Here is a 25,049-nt window from a genome sequence, read left to right as displayed (position 1 = left end):
AAGCTGTTCTTGTATTCATAAAAGCACAAGTTGGGATACAACTAGCTGGTGGTATGTCCTGGGTTCTGGTTTTCCACCTTCCAGCAGACAAAAGCAGCACAAAGAAGAGCTACCAAAAAGACTGTTCATGTATCACAGGCAAATAGAAATTGAGTCATGGGTATTAATAGAGAAAAATCCATCAAAAATGCACCTGTGGGGAGACAGAAATTCCCATTGTCCAGGTAAAGTGTTTAGTTATATCTTGCAGCACTTCCAGTGGAGGGCCCTTAAAGAGATAAAGTGGCAATTACTTTCACTTTAGACTTCAGCAGAGAGAGATTCTGGCACATCTTTGAGAGATCCTGAGAATCGGGAAGAAAGAAATAGAGCCAGTTGTGCCTTTAGAGAAGGAAGTGGGAAAGTTCATGTTTTTAGAAATTAATTTGCATGGAATGAAAGAAGGTGTTCACAAAGAAACTACTGAGAATTTGTTTCAGGGAAAAGGGAGAGACTGATAAAACTTCTCTCCCACACACTGTGATTCAGGTATTAATAAGGAACCCTAGAAACTATCCAGCTAGTTTTTGATGACAAGGAGGTGTTTTGACGACCAGTACAGGTTTGTGTTCTAATACAGCATCTTCTTTCTCTTCTAAAAGTGCGTGTGATTACACATAATAAGGGAATTGTGAAGGACTTTTTATATTAATCTTTACCATCCTTTTGGTGTAAGTTTGTATTGCACTTCTTGGAGATAAGGTGATGTTTTGTCCTACATGGAGTTCAGTAGAAGGCTAGTGTATTGTCATGGGTTCAGTAGAAGTTGAATGTATTATCAAGACTTTCTGCTTAGAAGTTGTCTTTCCTCCTGACTAAAACTACTATACAAATGCATTTTTTAACAAAATGGTTTTATTGATAATGAACAGCTGGAGGAATCCAAAAAGCCTGTGTGCATCATATAGGTTTATAGAGAGAATTTCTTGTAACAGTCTTCCAATACCAAAAGGAGCTGACAAGAAACCTGGAGAGGAACGTTTGACAAAGGCCTGTAGGGACAGGACAAGGGGGAAATGGTTTTAACCTGACAGAGGGGAGATTGAGATGAGATCTTAGGCAGAAGCTCTTCCCTGTGAGGGTGCTGAGGTGCTGGCATGGGTTGCCCAGAGAAGCTGTGGCTGCCCCATCCCTGGCAGTGTTCAGTGCCAGCTTGGACAAGGCTTGGAGCAGTGTGGTCTAGTGGAAGGTATCCTTGCCTGTGGCAGGGGTTGGAACTAGATGAGCTTTAAGGCCCCTTCCAACCCAAATCGTTCTGTGATTCTATATCAAAGATTTTCAGTGATACAGTCAATATAAATAAACAATATGAATAGCTGAAATAAACATGTTTTAATACCTTGTATTTCAGGCCATAACTTCTGTGCTGAGGGACACAAATGTGGTGAAAATTCTGAGTGCAAAAACTGGAACACAAAAGCGACTTGTGAATGCAAGACTGGTTTTCTCTCTGTCCAAGGGGATTCTGCCTACTGTGAAGGTAAACAAGATATTCCAATACCTGCCCCCTTAACATCGTGTTTGGAAACATGGTGTTAAACAAATGGTTGAGGAATGAATTTCATTGCAATATTTCATTTCAATAGATTTCATTTCATGATGGCGAATGTCACAAAGGAGTTTTTTTTGCCTTCATAAATGTGGACTGCAGATGATTAGTGCTGCTGGACCATTCAGATTGCCTGTCCTGTCTATGGGTGTGCTTAATTGCTGCAGCTGTGCCTGGGCACACTGTGACCCTGCTGGCATTAGCAAGGGTGAAATACTGTTTCTTTTTCAGAGATAGCACCTAGCTTCTAAAATGTTTTCTAGAGAACAACATCTTTGTAATTTAAAAAGGAAGTGGGGAATTTAGGAAGTTTAGGAATTCTGCTAGTGTGTGTGAGCAAGGTCAGTGTGTAGGTGTACTGAGGCTTGGATACAGAAATTATGATATGCAGTCCTTCCTGAAGCACTTCTGTGGGACAAGGGCTTTACTGAAATGGTTTTCGTATGATCCAGAAGAGACCTATTTCTGAGGAGTGTGTACCTGAGGTGCTTCTGTTGATGTATTATTCCATCACAGGAATGGATGCAAGGAGACATTATTCTCCTTTTCTGTTTCTCAGTGTTTTCTAGAGCTTGCTGTTACTCATAGCTATGATGTACTTATTAAAAACTAAATGGATGAATCAACGTATGCCACATCCCTTCCTGCCTTTGCATTGTGGTTTTGGTTTTTTTTTTGTATGTCAGGCTGCAATATTTAATCTTTTGGCCATCATTTCCCTAGATTCTGTTTCCAGCTGTGATGGAAGGGAGGTGGCATTTTTGACAAGCTGTGAAAAGAGACTGCAGAAATTGGAAGTCTACCAGTGTAGACTGGGCTTAAATGATCCTGCTTTCATAAAAAGACTTTTGAGCATGTAAGTGAACAGGACTGCTTGAAATAGTTTTTAGAGCTGTTCAATAAATTACAACTATAAATCTCAAGGTATTTAGTCAGTTCTTTACAAACAGAAATGTGAACACTTCTGTGCATGCACGTTCCGCGACTGGGAGAACGGTTTACCCGTTTGTTTTTAAAGGTAGGTAGCAGATACACTGTAGACAGAGAAATTTTTTAGTATAAAACCCTTATGAGAAGAGCTGCCCTTATATGCACTGCAAGGGCTTTTCAGAAATCAGAAAACAGCAGCAAGGCTCTTCATCAACTGTGATACCGAATTCAGGATTTCTATTTTTCTGTTTAAAAAAGAAAATCAGTGCTTAGTGCTTTTATTTACTAGTAGCAGACTGTCCCTCTTTTCCTCTATGGAAAAACATTTAACATCTTGATTCAAATAGTTTTGGAGATGTTGGCAGTGCACTGGTGGTAGTGGTGGGGAAAATGAGTTTTTTTTAAGAAATTAGTGGGAATTGCAACATAACTGGTCTGTATTGTGTTACATTCTGGAAGGGCAAATGGAATTCCTGACTTCTGAGCATGTGGGTGAAACCTGAGGCAAGAGAACAAACACAGCTGCTTTTGCTTCCTGAGAGCATGGGATAGATGAGAGAGAGCAGCTTTATGTGTATGATGAAATTATAAATTTGATGGATGGTGAGTAGTCTTCAGGAGGTAACATGGAGAAGAAAAGGCCCTTTAGCAAGGGGAACTACAGGCTGACAAATTGATTAGCCAAAACGTGGCTTCGTTCAGCCCTGTGAAGAGCTGCCTTTCAGTCCTTGGAACAGCTTTCTGCAAAATTGCCTTCTATGCCTAACCCGTTTTGTTTTGTCTGTGTGTTTAATCTGCTAAATAGCAGCATTTCATAGTTGGCTGTATAATGTTTTCAAATCCATGGTGAAGCTGTAATTTATATCGGTGATGTCAAAGGCATGGATCTGAAGGTACAGTTTGGCAGGATGTTCGTATAGATAGGGGTGGATTCTTTTTGGGGGGTGTTGGATTTCTGTGTGTACAGTGTAAGAATAAAATACACAGAACACCTGAACAAGGAGGAGTAAACATTCACAACACCTGTGGAAGCAAGGAAGGTGTTATTCTCAGCTATAGTTCTGAATTTGTCTTCAGCATTCTGAAGCTTTTGAACTTAAGGGACATTAAGATTGACATTTCCTTTGAGATGGTGAGGTTCAACTATTTCATACTCGTGACATGCTGGTAAGTGGCACCTTACTTCAGAGTGCTCCAGATAATTAACTTGGAGCTTTCCAGATTTCTCCTCTCTTCCGATGAACTTGAAGTAGTTTTGCATATGAATTCTAATGTAGGGTGTTATTTTACCATACCTGCTTTTTGCTGTTATTTCTGCTTGCTCTTACTCACCCGGTTTTATTCTGCTGGACCATATGGCATCATTTTGATCTTGTAAGGTCTCTGAAGAGTTGTTTTGAGTCTGCTTTGCTTTTTGACTTGTATTTGTGTTTTTTTTTTAACATTCCATCTTCACATTTGCAGTAAGGAAGAAAAATTAAAAGGATTCTTGATTTTGTCAGAGAATTGTCATCAGCAGATTTATAAAATAAATAACAAGAATCTGAGGGGCTTTTGCTATTAATTCTCAGTAACTACTTTTCAAGTAGTCAGCAGCTCCTCATGTCAAAATATACGTGTGGCATAACCACTCACTATATGCATTCCATCTTTGTAATAACATAGATGTGTTTAGGGAAGACAGTTTCTGAAAACAAACAAATAAATGAAGCTGGTAATGAATGAAGGGGTAAGTGGAGATTCTCTGTATGCTGTAAAAAAGCCATGTGTTTCACTTAAAAGCAGAAAAGTTGAGCAGTTTTTTTGATGTTTATGTACTTGTCATGTGTATATGAGACGTAATTGGAACATTCATCATTTGCAGAGAGACATCTAGAGATATTTCTATCATGTTGCCTGAGCTTTAACTACTGGTAGGGATACTTATGTAGAAGTATTGGACCTGTGCCTGTTTATCTCTGTCACATACGCATGGATAAGTTTTGAGAACTGCACAAGTGGGATCAAGTTCAGTGTCTGCAGGGTACAAGGATTCTAGCTGTAGCAGCACGTGCACACTTGCTGGCATGTGAATACCTGTGTTGGGGGCTCAAAGTTGCAGCCTGAGAGTTAGTTACAGATGGAGCAGCAGTTCAGGGGCAAAACCAGGCCCAAAAATGGGAATTCACTGAGGCTCCCTCATGGTGATCCTTCCAGGCACATTCTGTGCTGTGTACAGCAGCCTTGAAAATCCCACAACTGTGAATTTTGTTTGGAAACTAGTGAATGAAATGAAGTTTTTATCCTTCAGTAAAACAACCAAACAGCCAAAAAAGCCCCAACAACTAAGACCAAAACTTCCTGCAGCCTAAATGGACAAATCTGGTTTCTCATACGAATAATAATAAAAATATTATTAATAGCAAATGTGCTTTGCCTTTAGCATAGCTCTGGGTTGTTCCACTAAATATTATCTATTGCCTTTTTCTTTCTGTGAATGTACTTTCTTTCCTGTAGATGGAAGACCAAAATTAGTTCTAAAAGTACAAAAGTCTCTAAATCCATGACAAGTGTCAGTTTATACTGACACGTTTTTGGTAAGTTGGTAAGTGACTTACTGATATGGTTCTGGGTATTCAGAGCTGATGTGCATATGCAAAACAAAGTACAAAAGTTCAGAAACAGTTGGAAAAGGCATTATTGCTGACCTAGGGCTTTGCTATACCCTTCACTCTCTCCTTTCTCTGTCATCATTTCAGCATGCGCATTTTGCATCCATCTCCAGCATTTCTCCTCATGCCTTTTGTTCAGATTAATTTGGAATTGAGTTGTGTGCTGATGGTACGGGCTGTGTCTGTATTAAGTGGAAGCTATTCTGGATTTATTTAGAGTTATTGAGCTTTTGGCATTATCCAGATGTGGTAGGGTTACACTGATGGATAGAAATGTTAATGTATTTCTGCTCACAACTGGAATGGAGAGATAATATGATTTATATATTTGTATTAAGTTTAATTTTCAAACAATAAGTAGGTTCCCCATTTTCTCAGTGTTATGAGGAGCTATATTTGAACTGAAACTGAGACTGTCCTAGTAAGAAAAGGAAGCCTTACCTGGCCTTCAGGGATGTAGGATCTGTTTCCTGATGTACATGTGTCTGTGCAGGTTCTTCTGTGCAGAAACTGGGACAAAATCCTTTGTTGTCTTCCTGGGGTATTGTGAAGTTTACTGGATGAAGACAGGCTGAGAGAACTGGGCTTCTTCAGCCTGGAGAAGGGAAGGCTCTGTGGAGACTTTAGAGCAGCTTCCAGTGCGTAAAGGGGCTACAAGAAAGCTGAAGAGGTGCTTTGGACAGGGTCCTGTGGGGACAGGACAATAATACCACAAAATAGACTGAACTAAGTGCAGAAAAGTAAGGAAACTGCTGATACAGGAAGTTTGGTTTTGTTTTTACTTCCTAAATGTTATTGACAGCTGAGGAAAGGCATTCTATAAAATATTCATGTCCATACTTAATTTTCAGAAGGATAATTCCTCTTACTCTGTAAGATTTTTGACAGGGAAATTGATTTCATTCAGGGGGGCAGCTGCCCCTGGAAAATCTCTCAAAAAGTGCTTTTTTCTAAGACATGTGCCAGTATTTAATAATCTCCTTCTTTGTACCTGAGTCTATTTGGAGGCTGTGGAAAAGAGTTAAAAATAAGTTAGAGAGAGACTTTGATTCAAGTAATGGAAATTAGGACAAAAGTCTGTACAGCATCCACAAAGACAACTCATATATTGATGGTCGTTTCCTGTTTGGTTTGCTGGCTCTTACACTATATTTAATATGCAAATTTTTTCCCCCAAAAGAAAGCTTACCATTTTTCCAGTTAATGTGTCTGCCTTTCATTTCTGAAGGGTAAATTTCAACATACATTTTGGGTATTCCAGATAATTTTTAACTCTGTTCTTGGAACTTTCTTTTAATTTCCTTCTCTCATTTCTAGATTAGCTCAGTTTTCCTTCTTGCTATTGATAGTTTCTGATCTATTGCATTTTATTAACCCGTGGTTTTTTTATTGGTTACGTTGAAGATGTAGCTGTGTTTATGTCTTGTCCTGAATTCCTTCACTGAAGCTGTGTATGTCTCATACCAGTTGTCCCTGTAGGGATCACTGTGTTTCAGGAGTAGAAAACTATTTTCTGTCTGCTTGCAGAAGAAGAAAGTGCTTGAAAATGATGAGGATGAAATTGGCCATGCAAACTCCTTTTTTTATCTCTCATCTTCCTTAAGATGGTTTACCTTTCAGCTTCATTTTCATTATTTTGTTTCCCTAATTCTTATGACTCATTTTTTCCCTTCAAGCTTTCACCAGAGAATGTGTCTGTACATACTGATAGCTGTTAGCACTGAGATAATGATACGAATGCATAGTAGCATCTTCAGACATAAATGTGAGTTAGTGTTAGCTCAGCGACACGCCATGTTTTGCAGAAGGAGAGATCATACTCGCAGAGAGTTTGCACTGAAGAACTCCTGGTTGCCTCAGGGCTGGCTCTGGGCACAGGCAGTGCAGGCAGTGTGCTGAGACAGCAGACCTCCCTTACACAGGTTGGCCATGCACTTACTCTCTTGGAGCCCAGGATGGAGGGCTTAGTGGTGCACCTGCTTTTCTGTTTCCTCAGGAGATCTCTCAGGATTTTGTTTCCTTGCTTCACAGTCCCTCATCCATGAGGCAGTAAAGCCTTCTTTTGTGCAGAGCTGATTCAGTGCTTTGCAATGTCATGACTATGCTATTAGTTGGTGGGATGCCGTGGCAGCCTGAAATTGTTGCTGTTTCCAGGAGTAGGAATGATCCTGATTATTTTATCTCCATGAAGCTTTTCCTTGCTTATAGAATATGGACATTGTTTTCCATTGTGAGTTTCTTAGGCAAAGAGAATTTTGCAGTATTTATATATATTTGTATCGTAACTTCACTAAGTGGAAAATTGGGCAAACGTATGGGAAGATCAGGATCATGACTAGATGTTAGAAGCTGTCTAACCATCAACTAGGCCAATTCAGACTCTTAAGACGTGAGTCTTAGAGATGCCAGGTTCCTGCATGTGGGCTATTTTTCAGTGAAGCGCTCTGTTTCATTGGGATTATCATGTCTGCTTAAGAGCCTCTGTGTTGGTAATGAAAAGTTTCCTCCATTTACTTGGGCACAAGTGACAATAACCTTTGAAGGTCAGGCCTTCTACTCTGTTTTGGAGCTTGCTTTAACCTGTTACCCTTTAGGTGACTTGACCTGCTGTTTTGGTTTTCAGTCTAGCTGGCTGAAGCACTGCTACTGTGAAAAGGTCAGAAGCAAGTAGAAGTGCATTCAGTCTATGAGAAAATGTAGGGTACAATTTCCAGTCTTTCTTTCCCATAGGAATCAGTTTGGAGACTGGTGCTGCCCTTATGTGTGATTTTTTTCAAACAGTTTTCCTGTATAAACAGTAAGATACAGTTTAGCTAAAACGTGACCCACCTTTGTGGGTAAGGCGGGTCGGACAGCTGATGCTTGACAGCACAACAGCTGCAGTGCACCAACATACCTGTTAGTCATGAGCACCTCGCTGGTTTTACTGTCAGCGCTGCCTTCCGGAACAGCTACAAAACACTGGATGTTAGAGACATGCACAGCTTTTGCCATACACCATTTTGCTTACCAGGAGTGCTAGGGTTTTTATGGGTACATGGGGAAAGTGGCACTTCAGTCTGAATGCTAACAGGTTCTGTGGGTGTTGCTTGGTTAGCATTGGCATTGTTGGATATTCATTAATGTGCAACAGATGATGAATGTGGAGGCGGACTGAACCATCCTGTCTCATTAAACGTTTGGGAACAAATGAATTTCTGTTTCAGGTGAGTAAAATTCTTTTTCTCTTAGTTAGCACAATATAAATAGCTGGAGCTCAGTTCTGTCTGTTCTGCAATTCACATAAATCTTGAAATGAACTAATGAGGAGCACAGAAAAGAGAACTGCATCTTGGACTACACAGGAATGTAATCAATATAAATTCCCTGGAGCTGTATCTGTTTTGTGCTAGGTTCCCATTGATTTTGTAAACATTTTAGCATTAGCCATTATCCCCTTTGAATATAAATCATTTCCCAGTAGTTCTTCTGTATTTTAATTAATACTAAAGTGACCAACTTGAGAATTCTTTCTTTCATGTTATTGCTAAACTAAAGAAATTCTCCCTCATTTTTTTCACAGCCTTAATCTGACCACTGTTAAATCAGTAGGCATATGGAATGCTCAAGAAATGGTGATGCTGAGAAAACCTGAGACAGCCAGAAAATGTCAAAGTTAGATACTGTAAGAAAATCAGAAATCTCAGGGGAAAATCAACCCATTTGAAAATACTTTGCTACTTTAATTTGTGTGAGTTTCTGTTCCAGTTGGTAACTCCCTGTTTTTTCAAAGGAAAGCAGAGGAGATGGAGATGGTTGTTCTAGGACTGAAGAGCTGGGACATGGACATTCTGCCCTCATTCTGATTTCAAGATACAGGGAGCATTAGCTGTCTAATCCCTTTTAAATTGAATTAGTTGGAAAAAAAACCACACCAAACCCTTTTGAATCTACAACCTGATTGCTTGGTGCAATTCTTTTGTCTTGGAAAAGAATATTACTTAAGTTGAAAAGATGATACTGAAGTTACTTTGTTATGACATAAAAATAAGTATCCAACAACTAGCATAAAAGCTGGCACTGTTATTTCTTGAAAAAAAAAAAAAGTATCTGTAGGATGTATTTTGACTTGTAGATTGAAAGACTATCATCTGTTAAACTGTTTGGAGCTACAGGGGATAAACTGAGTTAGGGCTGTCTGAACAGATGCTGTTTTTTGATATTCCTGACCAAGGGTGCATTTAAACCCTAGGGGAATTTTCTTTGAACATGTGTCAGTTGTATATCTTATCATAGGTTGGTTTATGTAGTGGAGCATATTAGATTGTTGCTTGGCTATATCCAGAAAAAAAGATGCTTTGCTTGAGACTATATTTTGGTTGCAGTTGTTTAACCAAGAGCAGGACTGAACTGCTGTGTAATGCTTACCTGCATTGCAGGAATAATGTGATGTCAGGGTAGGTGTATAGACAGGAAATAGCCTGCATATGTATGCAAATATGTATCTATAATTAACCTGAATCAACGTGCTTTGGTTTTTGCTGTCTTTATAGTTAGTATTCCTTAAAAGATGCTATTGCCCTGCTTAAAAAGTGTCCTGGTTTCAGTGGGGGTAGAGTTAATTTTCTCCATAATACTTAGTGCAGGGCTGTGTTTTGGCTTCACCCTGAGAACAGTGCTGATAACACACCAATGTTTTAATTGTTGCTAAGTAATGCTTACACTGATCAAGGTCTTCTCAGTCTCTCATGCTCTGCTAGTGAGGAGGGGCATGAGAAGCTGGGAGGAAGCAATGACAGGACAGCTGACCCAAACTAGCCAAATGGGTATTCCATACCAGAGCACATCATGCCCAGTATAGAAACTGCAGGGGAGTTGGCTGTGAGATGCTGATCACTGCTCGGGGATGGACTGGACGCTGGTCTGTATGTGGTAAGACACTGGACTGGGCATCATTTGTCTTTTTGGGGATGGGGGAGGTTTCTTCCTTCCTTTTTTTCTTTAGTTCCTATTAGTATTATTATTGTTGTTGTTAATATTTTAATTATTAAAATATTTTACATCTATTTCAATTATTTAACTGTTCCTATCTCAGCCCGTGGGTTTTTATCTTTTATACCATTCTCCTCCCCATCCCATTATGGAGAGGGAAGGGAGTGAGCAAGTGGCTGCGTGGTACATAGCTGTCAGCTGGAGTTAAACCATGACAGGTAACTACAGGATGCCGCTGTAGTCATGGAGTTTGTTCTTACACATGATAAGGTATATCAGTAAGTGTGTGTATGTAGCACATGGCATGGGGAGATCTAAAGATAGAGGAGTTACATATACTTGTAACTGCTTTTATTTTTACAGTGTCTGGGACTTATGCTTTTGGACACAGACTATCACTGTGATAGGTGTTATTCAGATGTATGATAAAAATTGGATTCACTTTTCAGGAGACTTTATAACCAAGTATAAGACAAGAGACTGTATTTTAGGTGGGAGGAAAAAGATGCTGGAATGTGGTTTGAAGCTATAATCCTAGAACAGCTTTTTGAAGTGAATTTATTTTTTAAAACTTAGAATAATTCTGCTGACTTGCTTTGGTTGTGGTGATTCAAATCAGGCAGAGGCCTCTCCCTCTGAAAAGTAGGAAGTTGCAGGAAGTTCTTATTCAGCAAGAATTGTCACCTCTGTGACAGCCTTTGCCCCATGTGAAGAAGTCTGTGACGCCCAGTGTCGTGGTTTAAACCCAGTCAGGTAATTCGTTCGCTCACTTCCCCCCCTTTCTTGCCCTCTCCCTGCTCCTGGAGGGACGGAGAGGAGAATTGAAAAGAATGCAACTCCCACGGGTTGAGATAAGAACAGTTTAGTAACTAAGGTATAACACAGATCACTACTGCTACCACCAATGATAATAATGATAAAGGAAATAACAAGGGAAGAGAATACAACACCTCACCACCAGCCGACCGATAACTCGCCCCCCAAGCCCGACCAAGCTCTGACCGATACCTCCTCCAACCCTGCAGTCTCCCAGCCCTTTCGGCTCACTCCCAGTTACATCCTGGGCATGACGTGCTGTGGTATGGAATACCTCTTTGGTCAGTTTGGGTCAGGTGTCCTGTCTCTGCTTCCTCCTGGCTTCCCCTCCTCCCTGGCAGAGCATGAGGCTCACAAAGTCCTTGGCCAAACCAAAACATCGTTATCAGCTCTGTTCCCGAGCTGAAAGTCAAAACACAGCACTGCACCAGCTACCAAGAAGGAGAAAAATGACTGCTACTGCTGAACCCAGGACACCCAGCTACAGCTCAGATCTCAGCAAGGGTTTTCTCTCATCACTGCTCCACAGGGCTGGCAGTCGCCCGAAGGCAGCAGTGGCTCATTTCCACCCAAGGGAGAGCTGCATGGTGCCATACTGCCCCACAGAATCACAGAATGGTTTGAGTTGGAAGGGACCTTGAAGATCAACCCCCGGTGAGCTTTCTTTTCTGAAGGCTTGTCCCCCATCTAGCAAGAGCTCACAGAGACACTTGTTTTTTTTGTAACTCAACCCCAGGTCAAACACTGTTAGGAGATAACAATAGGAAACCACAGACAGGTGGAAAAATGCAAGAAGGTTGGAGAATACCTTTAACTGAAGCATTTATCGGGGCTTTTGGGCATCATGGAAAAGCATTGTTCCAAGGAGGTTTTGAACAGATTGAAATGCTTGGGGTGAGGTTGTTAATGCAGAGCTAATCTCCAGTGCAGTGTGAAAGAAACAAATGCCTGTTCTTGTTGTGTTTGTTGTCAAAGGTGACTGTTGTGATTTGATTCTAGTTGGGAGTAAATTTACTGACACCAGATGAGGGATTATAGGTTAAATGGGAGGAGTACATGATAGCCCTTGAAATTAAAGACAAACATTGTAGGAAAAGGCAAATCAGTGAAGGAAAGTGTAGAGAAGTATGATGAAATCTTTGACTGAATCTAAATAATGTGGACTTGGACCCATACATTGGCATGTGTAGCTTCACATGATGCTGAGGTTAGGGCTGCTGAGGGCTGTGTGGTACTTCCTTTCCATGTGTTGGTTCTCCTCTTTGGCCAGTGGGGAAGAAGCTAGAGCTGAAAACTGTTCCTTGTTACACATCTGATGTCTTCTCTGATAGGAGAAGTAGTGCTGGTTGGATTTGGGAGGACACTGCAGCGCTCAGCTTGATTTCTCTGGTGTTTTTTGTGCTCTGGTATTCAGCTCAGCAGTCTGTACCCCAATTAGCTTTGCTCATGAGATGGCTTGTGATAAGTGTGTGCTGACAAGAGAATATATGCATGGATGAAACATGACTTATTAAAACTTTTAATAAGCATTTTCTTGTGAATATCTAGCACTGTGGTGCAAGAGAACCATAGAACAGAGTCCTCAGTAGATAGTGAGGCAGGGATTATGTTGGGGTCGCAGCTGTGAAGTAATGAACTAAACATTGCCTGGAAGTTTAGATAGGTTTTGTCTTAAATGCGGTGTTCTGTTCTCATGTTCCTCTGCACTTAGAAGCCAACTCTTAGTATTTAACCAGCAAGGTTGGCTTTAATGGCATGTGAATAGTGACAGGTAACATGAGGATAAATGCTAGTGTATGATCCAGTCCCTATGTTCTTCAGCATTTGTGTCATGCATTTCCATTTAATGACTGCAAGTGTTGTACACCAAGTCCCACCTCTCTTCTGTCACCTTCTTTACCCTTGGAAAAGAATGAGTAATGTTTATTCATCACCTCCAAGGCACAGATGAGGAGCAATTTTGAAGAATGTTAATAAACTGGATGTGAAGAAGTGTTCTAAGGTTTGATTGTGTGAGTTACTTATTTCTGAGCAGCAGCATGGTCTAGCCACATCCATACTCATACATATTTATACACTAGTATATTTTAGCTGTTAGCCCCATCTGTACCTTTAGGCTGTTGTTTTGTCTGTTGTAATCATGTTGCAATAATTAAAACATCAGAGGAACAAACAACCAAATCCTCATTTTAGTGTAATAGAGCTTATGATGCCTGTCAGATAGAAGTAATGAATTTTTGCACGGAAAGCATAGAATGGGAACGCTGTCAGAACTGTGCACTCACCAGACGGTGTGTTAAGGAGGCACTGAGTACACTTGAACTTCATGGAACTTACTGGTACAGGGCACATTGGGCTTTTCTGGTTTGTTCCTTTCCAGCAGGGTATTGTACTAAAAGGTTGCATTTCTCACATCTAAGCGAAGCCAAGTTTATTCATCAGCTGCTTTCCTGGCAAGGTTTACTAAGTTATCAGTTACTGTGAAGGGTATTGCTCCATTCAAAAGGTGCTAGTCATGGTGTTTTCCAAAGGTCTCATTAAACTTGCAGCAAATCTCAGGCTCTCACTGTTGGTTTGGCTTCTTTTATGCCTTTGGACAGGTTAGCTGTGTGGGCTTGCCATCGTTTTACATTTTTCTGACAGGCTTCTTGATTTTAGCTGAGATATGTGAGGACTTTGCTGTATCCTTTGATCAACACATTACTCTGAAGCTGAGGCCAGCAGTTTTAGTCACTGGCTGTAAAACTGGACATGAATAGTTAAGAATTCTGCCTTACTGTGCTTGCCTTTAGTCTCTAGGTGGATGTGGTGTGAGAGTTGAGAGCTATTTACAAGTGGTTTAAGCAGAATACAAATACTTTCCCAAGCCTTTAATCTTTGTGTTGGGTTTTTTTTTTCCTATTTCCTATTTTCTGTGCATTTTCTCATGTCTTAATTTTCAAAGTTACTGAAAAGACTTTCTAGTCTCTCCATGGGCTCCTTAAAGTCCCCTTCCAGTGGAACTAGAGCTCAGTGTGGTCCCACAAAAGCAGCACCTGATTGCTAGGGCCCAGCATTGTTGTGTTGCCACATGCTGGATCCCAGGAACCCGTCTCCTGGGGCATCTGGAGTCAAATTCACACAGCAGGAATGACCGAGCGACTCGCCGAATGCCACAGGGGCAGGAGCAATGCTTGCACTAACAGACGGACAAATCCCATCTCTGCTGTTGCCAAAGCAGACGAACAAGTGCAGCACATGAAGAATAAATGATACATTCTCACTGAAGAAAACTATACTCATGAGTATAATTGGCCACTGCAGACGTTTTGTTCCTGAGAAAATGTTAAGCAAACACTCCATGAGCTCTTTGCTGTGATTAAAAAACCCAGCATGGCTCTTTTGAATCACTAAGGCAGACTTGAATCACATTATCCAGGGTTTATTATGACATTTCAAATGACAGTAATCCGCACGTCCCAGGTGACAGCCTGGGTCATTGAATGCTATCTTGATTGAATATAAGATCCTGCTTTTAAGGTCAGCAAATGAAGTTTTTGTCGGAATGCAATATATAGTAAGAAACTGTTATTAAAATCATAACAGGGCTTGTACTGCCAGTTTCCTGATGTGGCAGTTGAAGTCATCCTCAATTTCTTGTATGTTTCTTCCCCTCATCATTGTGCTGGTTTGGGCTGGAATAGTTAATTTTCTTCATAGTAGCTACTATGGGGTGGCGTTTTGGATTTGTGCTGGGAATGGTGCTGATCATTCAGGGATGTTTCTGCTATGCTGGGCAGTGCTTACAGAGTCAAGGCCTTTTCTGCTCCTCGCCCCTCCTGTGAACAGGCTGGGGGTGCACAAGGAGTTGCGAGGGGACACAGATGGGACAGCTGACCCTAACTGACCCAATTGATGTCCCATGCCATAGGATGTCATGCTCAGCATATAAAGCTGAGGGAAAGGAGGAAAAGGAGGGATGTTGGGAGTGATGGCAGTGGTCTTCTCAAGTAACCATTATGTGTGATGGAGCCCTGCTGTCCAGGAAATGGCTGAACCCCTGCCTGACCATGGGAAGTGGGGGGTGAATTCCTTGTTTGGCTTTGTGTGTGTGCACAGCTTTTGCTTTGCCTATTAAACTGCCTTTATCTCAACCCAAGAGTTATCTCCCTTCTCCCCTTCCAATTCTCCCCCATCCCACTGGGGAGAAGTGAGGAAGTGACTGTGGGACTCAGTTGCAACTGGGATTACACCATGACAGTCATCAATGTGTTATTGTAGAGGTCTGGAACATGTGGTTCTGGATTATAAAACCAGCTTCTACAAACGTGTTTTTTTAGGAACCTCAGCTAAGCAATCTCTTTAGTTTTGTTCCTTCAGGGGATGAAAGGGCTCACAGCCCTCTTAGGACCAAACTATTTGTATGCAGTATATACCATGCTATATTTAAATAGCTGTATGCTATATGAGGAGGAGAAAGCAGTTGTGTTTTTCTTGTGTTACAAATAGTGCACCAGTTACAGCTGTGGTGAAAATGAATGCAGCGTAAAGAAAATGTACAACTCTCATGTCAGAAACCAGCTGTCAGTCCTTTTTCCTCACTTTGGGAAGTGCCTATTGGCTTTACAAGGGAAATTCCACTCTCTCCTGGTGAATCTTTTTGTGAGCAAATACAAACCAGTTTGAACTTCACCTGCATATGGCTTTGCTCTGGTTGCTGGGAAGGTGGCCGGGGAAATAACTGTGAATCCTATAAAGTGTAGGAGTGACCTGGATGTTAAGTGTATCTGAACACATTTAATGGTTGGGCTGTTGCACAAAGAGAAGAAGCTGCTTCCTTCTTCCCATCTGCTGGGGAAAAGAAGTAAAAAAGAAGGTTGTTGACTTTTGAGAGAGAGAAAGAGGATCAATCTCTAAAGATACTTCAGCTCTTAATCTTCAGTTGAAATTCCTAAATTCTTATGACTTTCAGGGGTGTTTTAAGTGCTTAAGTAGGAATTAGGAGCCTCCGTGCTTTGGCCCATTGTGCCTGTGTACTCGGGGAAAATGTAAGACAGAGGTGAAGTGTCTCCCTGCTGAATGGAGTGAAGCCTCTAAGCCTGGAGGAGAGGTGGGATTTGAGCTAAACCCTTGCCATTACAATTTATTGGTCAACTAACATGGGCGGCTTCCTGCTCAGCAGGTTCACTGATGGGAATCCCATGCTCTGAATGGCCCTGATCATGCACGTGGACCCTGGGATACCTAAGGGAAGAGATTCTGGTCTAGTAACCAGGTATCTGTACATCTGAGGGAGCTAGTAATAGCTACATAGGAGCTGTGATTTCTAAAATAGCAGTTTGGACCCACGCACTTGTTACGTTGACCTCTGTGTTATTGGACTAAATATTTGGGAACATGGTCTGCATATGAGATGGGTTTTCCTTATTAATAGCCTAAGCAGAAGACACTTGGAGTAATTGTGTAGCACTCCTGTTGGCCAGCTAAGCACAAAGAGCAAAATAGGAAAGTGAATAAAGTGTCTGTATTCTTTAAGGGACCAAAGAAACCAAGATGAAGCAAGCCAAGCCTTTTCTGTGGTATGTTGGCTACTGACCAGGTTACTCAGTCCAGTGAAAAGATCTTATTAACATAGATATCAGTAAATAACAGATGTGATTTATGTTTGTGCTCATATTATGAGCTGATGCACAGATGACTTTCTCTACATGAGAGATGAATACAACTTGAGAACAGTCCTGGTTTAAGATCTTAAAATTAGGTGCCCAGTGTACAATCCTGACATTCTAGGGAGCTGGGTTGGATGGGGCTTGGAGCAACCTGATCTAGTGGAAAGTGTCCCTGCCTGTGGCAGGGGGTTGGAACTGAATGAGCTTTAAGGTTCCTTCCAACCCAAACCAGTCTGTGATTCTAAAAGTTAGAGCCTAATTTATTGTAGAATTTGGTGTAAGATTTGTATCAATTTTAAGGACAGATGGAAGACCTCTAGGTTATATTGGAGTGATAACTGACTTAAATGAATGAAGTGACCAACTGAAAGACTGCTTATGTGCTTACCAGTTTAATATTTGAGGCCTGTAGTAACGTCCTTGAAAAACCTCATACCCTGTCATCTTTACTGATATTAGTGAAAGAAGGTATAAGGAAATAAGTAGAGAACAGGAGCTTTCTGTGTGCAAAAGTCAAGGGAATACTGCCCCATGCAGTTGCCCCAAATACTGTCCTTAATCTTTGTACTTAATTACTTATTAAAAATAAATATCAGTGACAGAAAGCTAAAAATGTGTAACTATGGATGTCCTGGCATTTCTTATCTTCTTAGCAGTGTTAATCACCTGATAGTGTGATTATGGGTAGATGACTATTCGATTGGTGGTGTTAGAACCAGCAAACTATAGGAAGTAGGAACTTTATATTGAAATAGAAGACACTGGAATTTAGTGTTATGATAAAATGAAAGAATTTTAACTTCATCAGATGTGTATAATATTCGGCTGGTTTATGGCACATGCTTCATTAATGTCTTTATTGAAGGCTGAGTAACTTTGTATCCTAACTTGAAAAAGATTCCAAAAGTAAAATTGAAAATTGTTTGGCTCGGAGTGTTTATAAGCTTCATCGTTTGAGTTCTTTTATTCCCTTTGAGAAGAGAATACTCTTTTCTAAATGCCAAGTTTCAAGAGCTGGATTTAAAAGTGATATTCTTTACCACCCTACAGGGATCCAACATCTTTTAGAAGTCCTTCCAGTTTTTTGCAGATCATATGAAATAGAATATTGGGGATGATTTCACAGCCTGGAGTTGTTGTCTATACTGTGTTTTACCCATTATAGCAATGTCTAAGCAGAATCCACACCAGTACCCAAGATTTTGTACCTGTTCTCACAAATTAGCACCTACTCCGCTACTTGTGTGGCCTCACCTCTAGTGAGATTTGTGAAAACACCAATAGATGTTCCACCCACACATCAAAGATCTGGTGTTGAAGGCAGGTCCTGAGGAACTGAATACGATTTCTCATAATTTCTCGTAATTATTACCTCAAAAGGCTATTTGTGTATCTTCTTCAAGTGGAATTTGAAGAGATATTTTTGTGTGGAAGGGAAAGAAATGCCGGCAGTATCTGATGTTCTATAAATACACTAGTTTTTCAGGTCCGTGGTGCTACTCCCCCTTCTGCCTATTCTTTAGTATGTTCAGGTTGAACTTTCAGGAGTTGTGCAGCATTTCAAGAGCTGATTGTGAGTACAATCATCCCCTGTTTAGGCAGAGAACACTCAGATGCAGTAGCAGAGCCCTGTAGCTGTGAAAGTGAACTCTTCTATAATAATATGAGTCACTCACTTGTGACTAAGGACTCATTTGTCATTTTCCTCCTCTATTTTTGTGTGTCCACTGATGTTCTTACAGGAAAAGCCAGCGCTGAAAGAAACTGGTCTGAGTTGAACAAGGAAAATCTGTTTTGCTTGCTCAGCAATGGATTACCTTAACAAAAACAATTCCTGACAGGAACCTTGCCTTAAAATCCACCTAGAGATGGAAACTGTATGACTTCCACTTGGGAAACTATTCCATTGCTTTGGTGCTCTTAATATTAGCCAGATGATCTTAAGGTCCTTTCTAACCCTAACTATTCTATGATTAGAAGATCTTTTCTAATACTTCGTCTGTGATGCAGCTTCAATCCTAATTTAAATAAGATAGTTCAAAAAGAGGAGAGAAAAGAAAAAGAGGGTCTAGAGTTAGTGTTCTGTCTGAGGGTCTGACGTGTCAGTATCATATTGTTGCAAATTAGGCAAGCTCCATCATGGAAGAAGTACAAACCATAAAGCTTTTTGCTCCGGTCAGCATTGCAACACATCGGTTGGAGCGTTTCCTCCAGGTGTGGATACTACAGGTCAGATTTGGATTTCCTGGAAAAAGACCAAGAAATAAGGAGATGTTAAGCTAACATAATCTTCATTGAAAGAGCTGAGGCAGTTAGGCTGTTGATGAGGATAACTGCTGCAAAGAAGTATGAAATAATTCTTTTTTTAACCCTCGTGTCTGATGTGTTTTGTTTCTTTGTTAGCTGTTTTGTTGAAAACCACTCATGTTTTGCTCCCACCCGGTACCAGTGTAGTTTATTATTTGTGTGTAGGTGTATAACCTTGCCCTTTCCCAACTGCATTCTGCTTTTAATGAATTGTTTCTCCAATTTGTCAAGACAGCTTTGAATTCTTATGTCCACCAACATTGTTGTGTTCCTGCAAGGAGAGCAATGTTGGCAGATTTTGTTTGTACGCACTTTATTTCATCATCCAGGTGAAAGCACTGAATATAGGAGAGTCAGGACAAACCCTGTGAAATGGTGCTTGATAATACTGCATTTGATTAGTAAGAAATAGGAGCTTCACAGGCAGTTGAGAAATTTGTTTAGAACACAGTGCACGTCACAAGAAATCCTTAGAGTCTTAGCCGTTAGTGTCTCGAAATAACTCTGTGGTCTTCAGTGACAAATGAAAGAGGAAAAGAGCTAAAATGTCCCACATCCCATCACGAAGGAAGTAACTACTGGATGCTGTTCAGTCTCACCTCAAAACATATTTTGTATTGATTGTGTCCATAGTTGTGTAAATGCTCCAGGGGATCACTGCGTCCTTTGGGAGTTAGAAAGATGTCTGTTCAGCTGACGTAACTGAACAATTCCTTCAGGGTCTGACTCCTCTGTCCCAGCTAAGTCAGCCTCAGTTTAGCTTTTAATCTTGTGAGCAGTCCCATTGAGTTACCTGGAACTACTCAGGTGCTTAAAGTTGAAACCAGGGTGAAGTGCTTTGCCAGTCTGTACCTTTGACTCTTAAACACTTTGAAGATATTTCTGTTGAATGAAGACACTATCTGCAAAGTTTTCAGCTTTGCGGGATCATGACTTTTTGAACTTCTGGCATTAGAAATCTCTTTTGTACATGAAATCCTAAATAGCTTGCAGCTCCTACTAGCTGCTGTAGCTCTTGCTATAAGACCTGCCTTTGCAGTGGTGCAGAGAAAACTGGGGCCACCTTTAAGCTATGAAGCAGCTGCATCTTAATTTACTTCCCTTGTTCTCTTTCAGTCGTTGCTGAACAAGGTTGTATTTGTCACTAGTATTATCACTTTTTAGCTTCAACAAGTTCACACCTGAGAGCAGTCTGGAATTTAAGGCATTGTGTCTTAAGAGGAATCAAAGTAGATTAATTACAGATATTGGTGAAGATGGTTAAAGATCCTTCTGCACATTGAAACCTGATTAAACTGGACTGTCAGCTGTGGCTGTCAGTCTCAGAGGAAGTCCTTAGGGCAGTTGGTTTGTATTTGGAGCTTTCCTGCACACCCCTCACCATCTTGTGTGTCTTAAGCTTATTCCATTTACACATTTAATGGAAAATTGAAAGCATTGATTGATGCTTGATTAAAGAATTGCATGCTAGAATGTGGTTGAAAGAATACATTTTATGTAATTGCAGGTTTTTGACATGGTGATGAGAGAATCAGTCAGCACATTAATTGTATGTCTTAATTATCCTTCATGGATGGTACCTGCTATTAGCAAGTGTCTAATAGTATGTAAAACTGTGGGTTTCAAGTAAATTGAAGAGTAAGGGAAGAAAGGCGACCAAGAAATGTTGTACCCATTATAAATGAATGTTATTCCTGAATGTGTAGTTAGAACAAATTATTGTTTCACCCTTTTGAAACAAACTTCTCCTATAAAATAAAGTGGAAGGTGGGGATCACTAATAATGTTTCATCTATTGGGATCCCGTTTGTCTTTGTTTTTAATGACATCAGCCTGCACAGTCATTCCAGGCAAGGTTTTAAATTAAGGTAAAAGGGGGGAAAGAAAAAAAGAAGCTCAATAAAATGTTAGTATGACACTGATAAATTGCGAGTTAAAAGCACTGGAAGCTTCTCTGGTATCAGGAGAAAAACGTAATTGGTGTTTGCCATTGTCAGCAGTATTATTTGTTTTCAGTATTTTCCCTTTTGTAGCTCAAGATGATGTGTGTAATTCTTTTCTTGCTTCGCCTTGAGAATGGCAAAGAGAAGGAAAGCCAGAGAAGCAAGGGAAGGGAGGCTTTATGAGAATGATGTGTTTTAGCCCTTTCCCCTCCTCCCCTGCCAGTGATAGTGCATAATAATAATAAGTGCATAATAATAATATAAATTGTCTAAAAATGAGAGTTGAGATGGAATAATGTTATATAAAGTTTGGGGTTTAGAATAACATGAATTCTGGATTGCTTTTTCTCAAAAGTTGATTTAGTCACCACATGCAGTCTGCTGTAGAAAAGAGCTGAGCCAAAGGCATGTGAGCTGGTGGTCCATTTGCCATCAAAACCTCCAGTATCTTTATTTTTTTCATTGTGTAAAAATACTCTTACATGCACAGAGATCTATGGCTGATATTTTTCTTTTGCTTCCTCTGTCCCATGATAATTGAATTGGGTCAAGCTATTTCTGGGTATAAAATAAGGAAATTGCAGAAAGGAGTCTTGGTACCAGCTTACATTTTCCAATTGAAGCTACATTTGCAGCTAGGAAGTGAGGAATACTCCCCTCCTGGCTGTTTTTTAAGGAGTGGTTGCTCAGTGCCTTGGCTAAAAACTGGTTTTGACTGTTTCATTGTGGCCCATTTTTTCCCAGCTTTTTGACCCTAATCATAGAATCCCAGGCCAGTTTGGGTTGGAAGGGACCTTAAAGCTCATTCAGCTCCACCCCCCTGCCACAGGCAGGGACACCTTCCACTAGATCAGGTTGCTCCAAGCCCTGCCAATTCTGGCCTTGAACCCTGCCAGGGATGGGGCAGCCACAGCTTCTCTGGGCAACCTGTGCCAGTGCCTCACCACCCTCACTTATGCTTAAGAACTCATTTCAGTCTCCCCTCTGTCAGGTTAAAGCCATTCCGCCTTGTCCTGTCCCTACAGGCCCTTGTCAAATGTTCCTCTCCAGGTTTCTTGTAGCCCCTTTAGGCACTGGAAGCTGCTCTAAGGTCACTGACTTGTTTCCAGAAAGTGCTGGGTTGTTGCACAGTTGTGCCATTATAAATGAAATACAAATGGATATACAAGTGGAGAATGACCGGTGTACATATAAAGATGCATATTGCTGTGTTGTGTAGTCATGGCTGGGCTTAATATGGGTGGTGTTGGGTAAAGAAATAGAGTTGGTAGGGGCCTGATTCTGGAGTTCAGTGGCTCAGCAGTCACTGAAATTACTTATCTTGTTTAAAAATGACTTTTCTGTTGTACCTTTTTTGATTATTTTATTTCACAAGGGAAGGTGTTTGTTTCTCAGGAGCACTGTACCCCAAGTGCTGCTGCTGTTGCCATGGCAGTTTGCTAGCAAGCAGCCTCCAAATGGAGGCCTCTTCCTACTACTGGCCTAGAAATGGTGTCTTCCTGGTCACTTTGACAGATGCTTGTTTTATAGATTATTGTACACTAGCTTGATTTTGGGAATAAAATGTCCTTTTTTCCTGAAACCTCATTACTTCTGAAGATATAAGTTTCTCAGTTAGCTTTACTTTTTTTTTTTTTCAATAAATATATATGTATTTCCAAGAAATATGTAAACTTCCTATCTGCTCTTCCCCAGTCTTCCTCCTTTTTAGAAGCTGTTTTGGTAACAAGTGCGATTGAACCAAGCTGGCTTCACTTTCATAGTCTTACTGAGGAATGAGTTTTCACACAAGTGATTTGCTTGAGAATACCTGATTTAATTTTGTTTGCAATCTGTCATTTTGCCTTTGTCAAGTTCTGGTCTGTAAAGCAGAAGAACAGCCTGTTGTGTGCTGAACACGTGCTTGTGTGTGGATAGTGGGTAGGAGGATGAGTGAGCTACTTGCCGCTTAATGACTGAGTCTGTTTAGTTTTATCTTTTGAGCTGCCTGAAAAAAAAAAAGTTGTTTTTTTTTTTTTTTTTTTTTTGTTTTTTTTTGGTTTTGTTTTGTTTGTTTGTTTGCTTTTAAAGTGTTTTCTTCATATGAGAGTCTTGGTTAGAACAGGTTGCCCAGATTAGTGGTGGATGCACCATCCCTGGAGACATTCAAGGATAGGCTGTGCTTCAGTCACATTCAATCACAGGATGTAATTCTGGGCCACATGATTTAGTTGAAGATGTCCCTGCTCATTGCAGATGGTTGGACTAGATGAGCTTTGAAGGTCCCTTCCAACCCAAACCATTCTTTGGTTACCATTCCGTTACCTCCTGGGCATGACGTGCTGTGGTATGGAATACCTCTTTGGTCAGTTTGGGTCAGGTGTCCTGTCTCTGCTTCCTCCCGGCTTCCCCTCCTCCCTGGCAGAGCATGAGACTCACGAAGTCCTTGGTCAGAGTAAACATTACTGAGCAGTAACTAAAAACATCGGTGTTAGCAGCGCTGTTCCCAGACTGAAAGTCAAAAAATACAGTGCTGCACCAGCTACTGAGAAGGAAAAAAAAAAAAAAAAAAAGACTGCTACTGCTGAACCCAGGACACAAGGTCATGTTATTCTTCCTGTGTGACAATCTTGTCCTCTTCTGTACTGTTAACTGTGTCATCTTTGCATTTCACAATCAAGTCCTCGAAGCAGGGTTGCTAATGAATATATTAAGCAGGATCAATCCCAAGATTGGTTCCTGAGGAATACTACTAGTAACATTTTTCCATCTTGAGGACTGCTTTTTTTTCAGCGTAGACTCTTATAGTACCTCCCTTAGAGAGTTTTCAATCCATTTTATGGTGCATTCTTGTATTATTCCTCAAGTTCTGTCTTTTAAATAATAATTTCTTACAGGACACTATCAAATGCTCAGTTTAAATCTAGATGTATTAGTCGCACTGCATTGCTCTAGTCTAAGTAGTCAGCTATCTTGTGAAGAAAGCACATAACTTTTCTCAGGTGATCTACTATTAATGATAATATATTTCTTTTTTATCCCACTTAGAGTCTATCTCAATACCCTCCGTTTCTGCCTCTTGCAAAGTCTGCTATATTCAGTGTCAGAATCACATAAATGTGTGTTTTAACACTTGTCCTTACTTGGAAGGCAGGTCCTATGTTCAGTAGTCTCCAGTGCTATTTTTACTTTAGCAGTGATGATCTGGGATGCGTGAAGAACAAAGTTTGCATGTAAAAGGTTGTAAAACTAACTGGTACAGTTGGAAAATCTCAGTTCCCATTAGTTTATAGCTTTCATTAAAAAGCTTGCCACTGAATTTGTCTTTCCGTCTTTGGGTTCTTTCAGTATCTGGAAATGATCCTGTCTGTCATTATTCCCATGAGAAAATGGGATGTTTGCTCATGTTTTGGGGCTGCACAGGATTTTGTTGAATCTGTCTGAGAATAAGAGAATACATGACCAGTCGCTCTTTGTTATTCTCATTCTCTTCTGCTTAGGTGAAAGAGAGCCTTTCACTGTTCACTATTTTCCTTTGAAAGACTGTGCGCAGGTACTATTTTTACTGTGTGGCTAACTTGGGAGACGTGGATTAGCTTGTTAATCAGTCTCTCTTTTCCCAGCCCTCTAAGTTTTTTGACTACTTCTGATACCTTCTTTGAAGCACTTTTCATCCTTGCTGTGTTTTTCTCACTTTCATTCCAAATGCTTTCAACCTTTTATTAAAGTTATTTCTCTGGATTCTTGAGCTCAGTGAGGCCTGCTTGGTTACGTTAATTCTCGTGGGCACTCAGAGTTGGCCCTGTTGAATCCCAAATCTTTTTTGTGGACTTACTATATCCTGTTATAAGTAATTAAATCATACACAATCCTTTGATTCATTTATTTCTTTAGACAGCTTTCTTAGAGCATTATTGCTGCTTTTAAATTCTCCACCCCTGATGCTGTCCCCAGTGAGGCTCAACTGTGATTAGAGGTAAAGAACAAGCCTGTAGACTTCACATCATGGGTTAAAAAATTGCAAGCTGCCACCCAAAAATATCACTGGCAAAAGAAGATATTTGCAGTCTATTCTTGACTTCTGTTTTACTCACAGTCAGTAGGATGTGATGACAGGATTGCTTCCAGCTTGATATACATTTTTAATACTAAACCCCATACTTAAAAATGGGATAAGAATGGAGTGAGAACAAATGGTTTACAGACTTATTTGATG

At 40.5% G+C, this 25,049-nt stretch overlaps 1 protein-coding gene across 3 annotated transcripts in view; it reads left to right on the top strand.

Moving 5' to 3' along the window:
* Positions 1-25,049, top strand: part of NELL1 (neural EGFL like 1) — a 294,641-nt gene that overhangs the window by 91,648 nt on the left and 177,944 nt on the right. For all 3 annotated transcript variants that reach the window (XM_057414377.1, XM_057414376.1, XM_057414375.1), the window contains exon 12: positions 1,391-1,519. In XM_057414377.1, coding sequence (XP_057270360.1) covers positions 1,391-1,519 — 129 coding nt within the window. The remainder of the gene's footprint in view (positions 1-1,390; positions 1,520-25,049) is intronic.

The sequence above is a fragment of the Pezoporus wallicus genome, unplaced genomic scaffold (assembly GCF_028554395.1).
Source record: "Pezoporus wallicus isolate ANWC-B61680 ecotype Strahan unplaced genomic scaffold, APGP_CSIRO_Pwel_v1 contig_5967, whole genome shotgun sequence".
NCBI lineage: Eukaryota > Metazoa > Chordata > Aves > Psittaciformes > Psittacidae > Pezoporus > Pezoporus wallicus.
The sequence above is the reverse complement of the archived record's forward strand: the minus strand, read 5'-3'. Positions and strand labels throughout refer to the sequence as shown.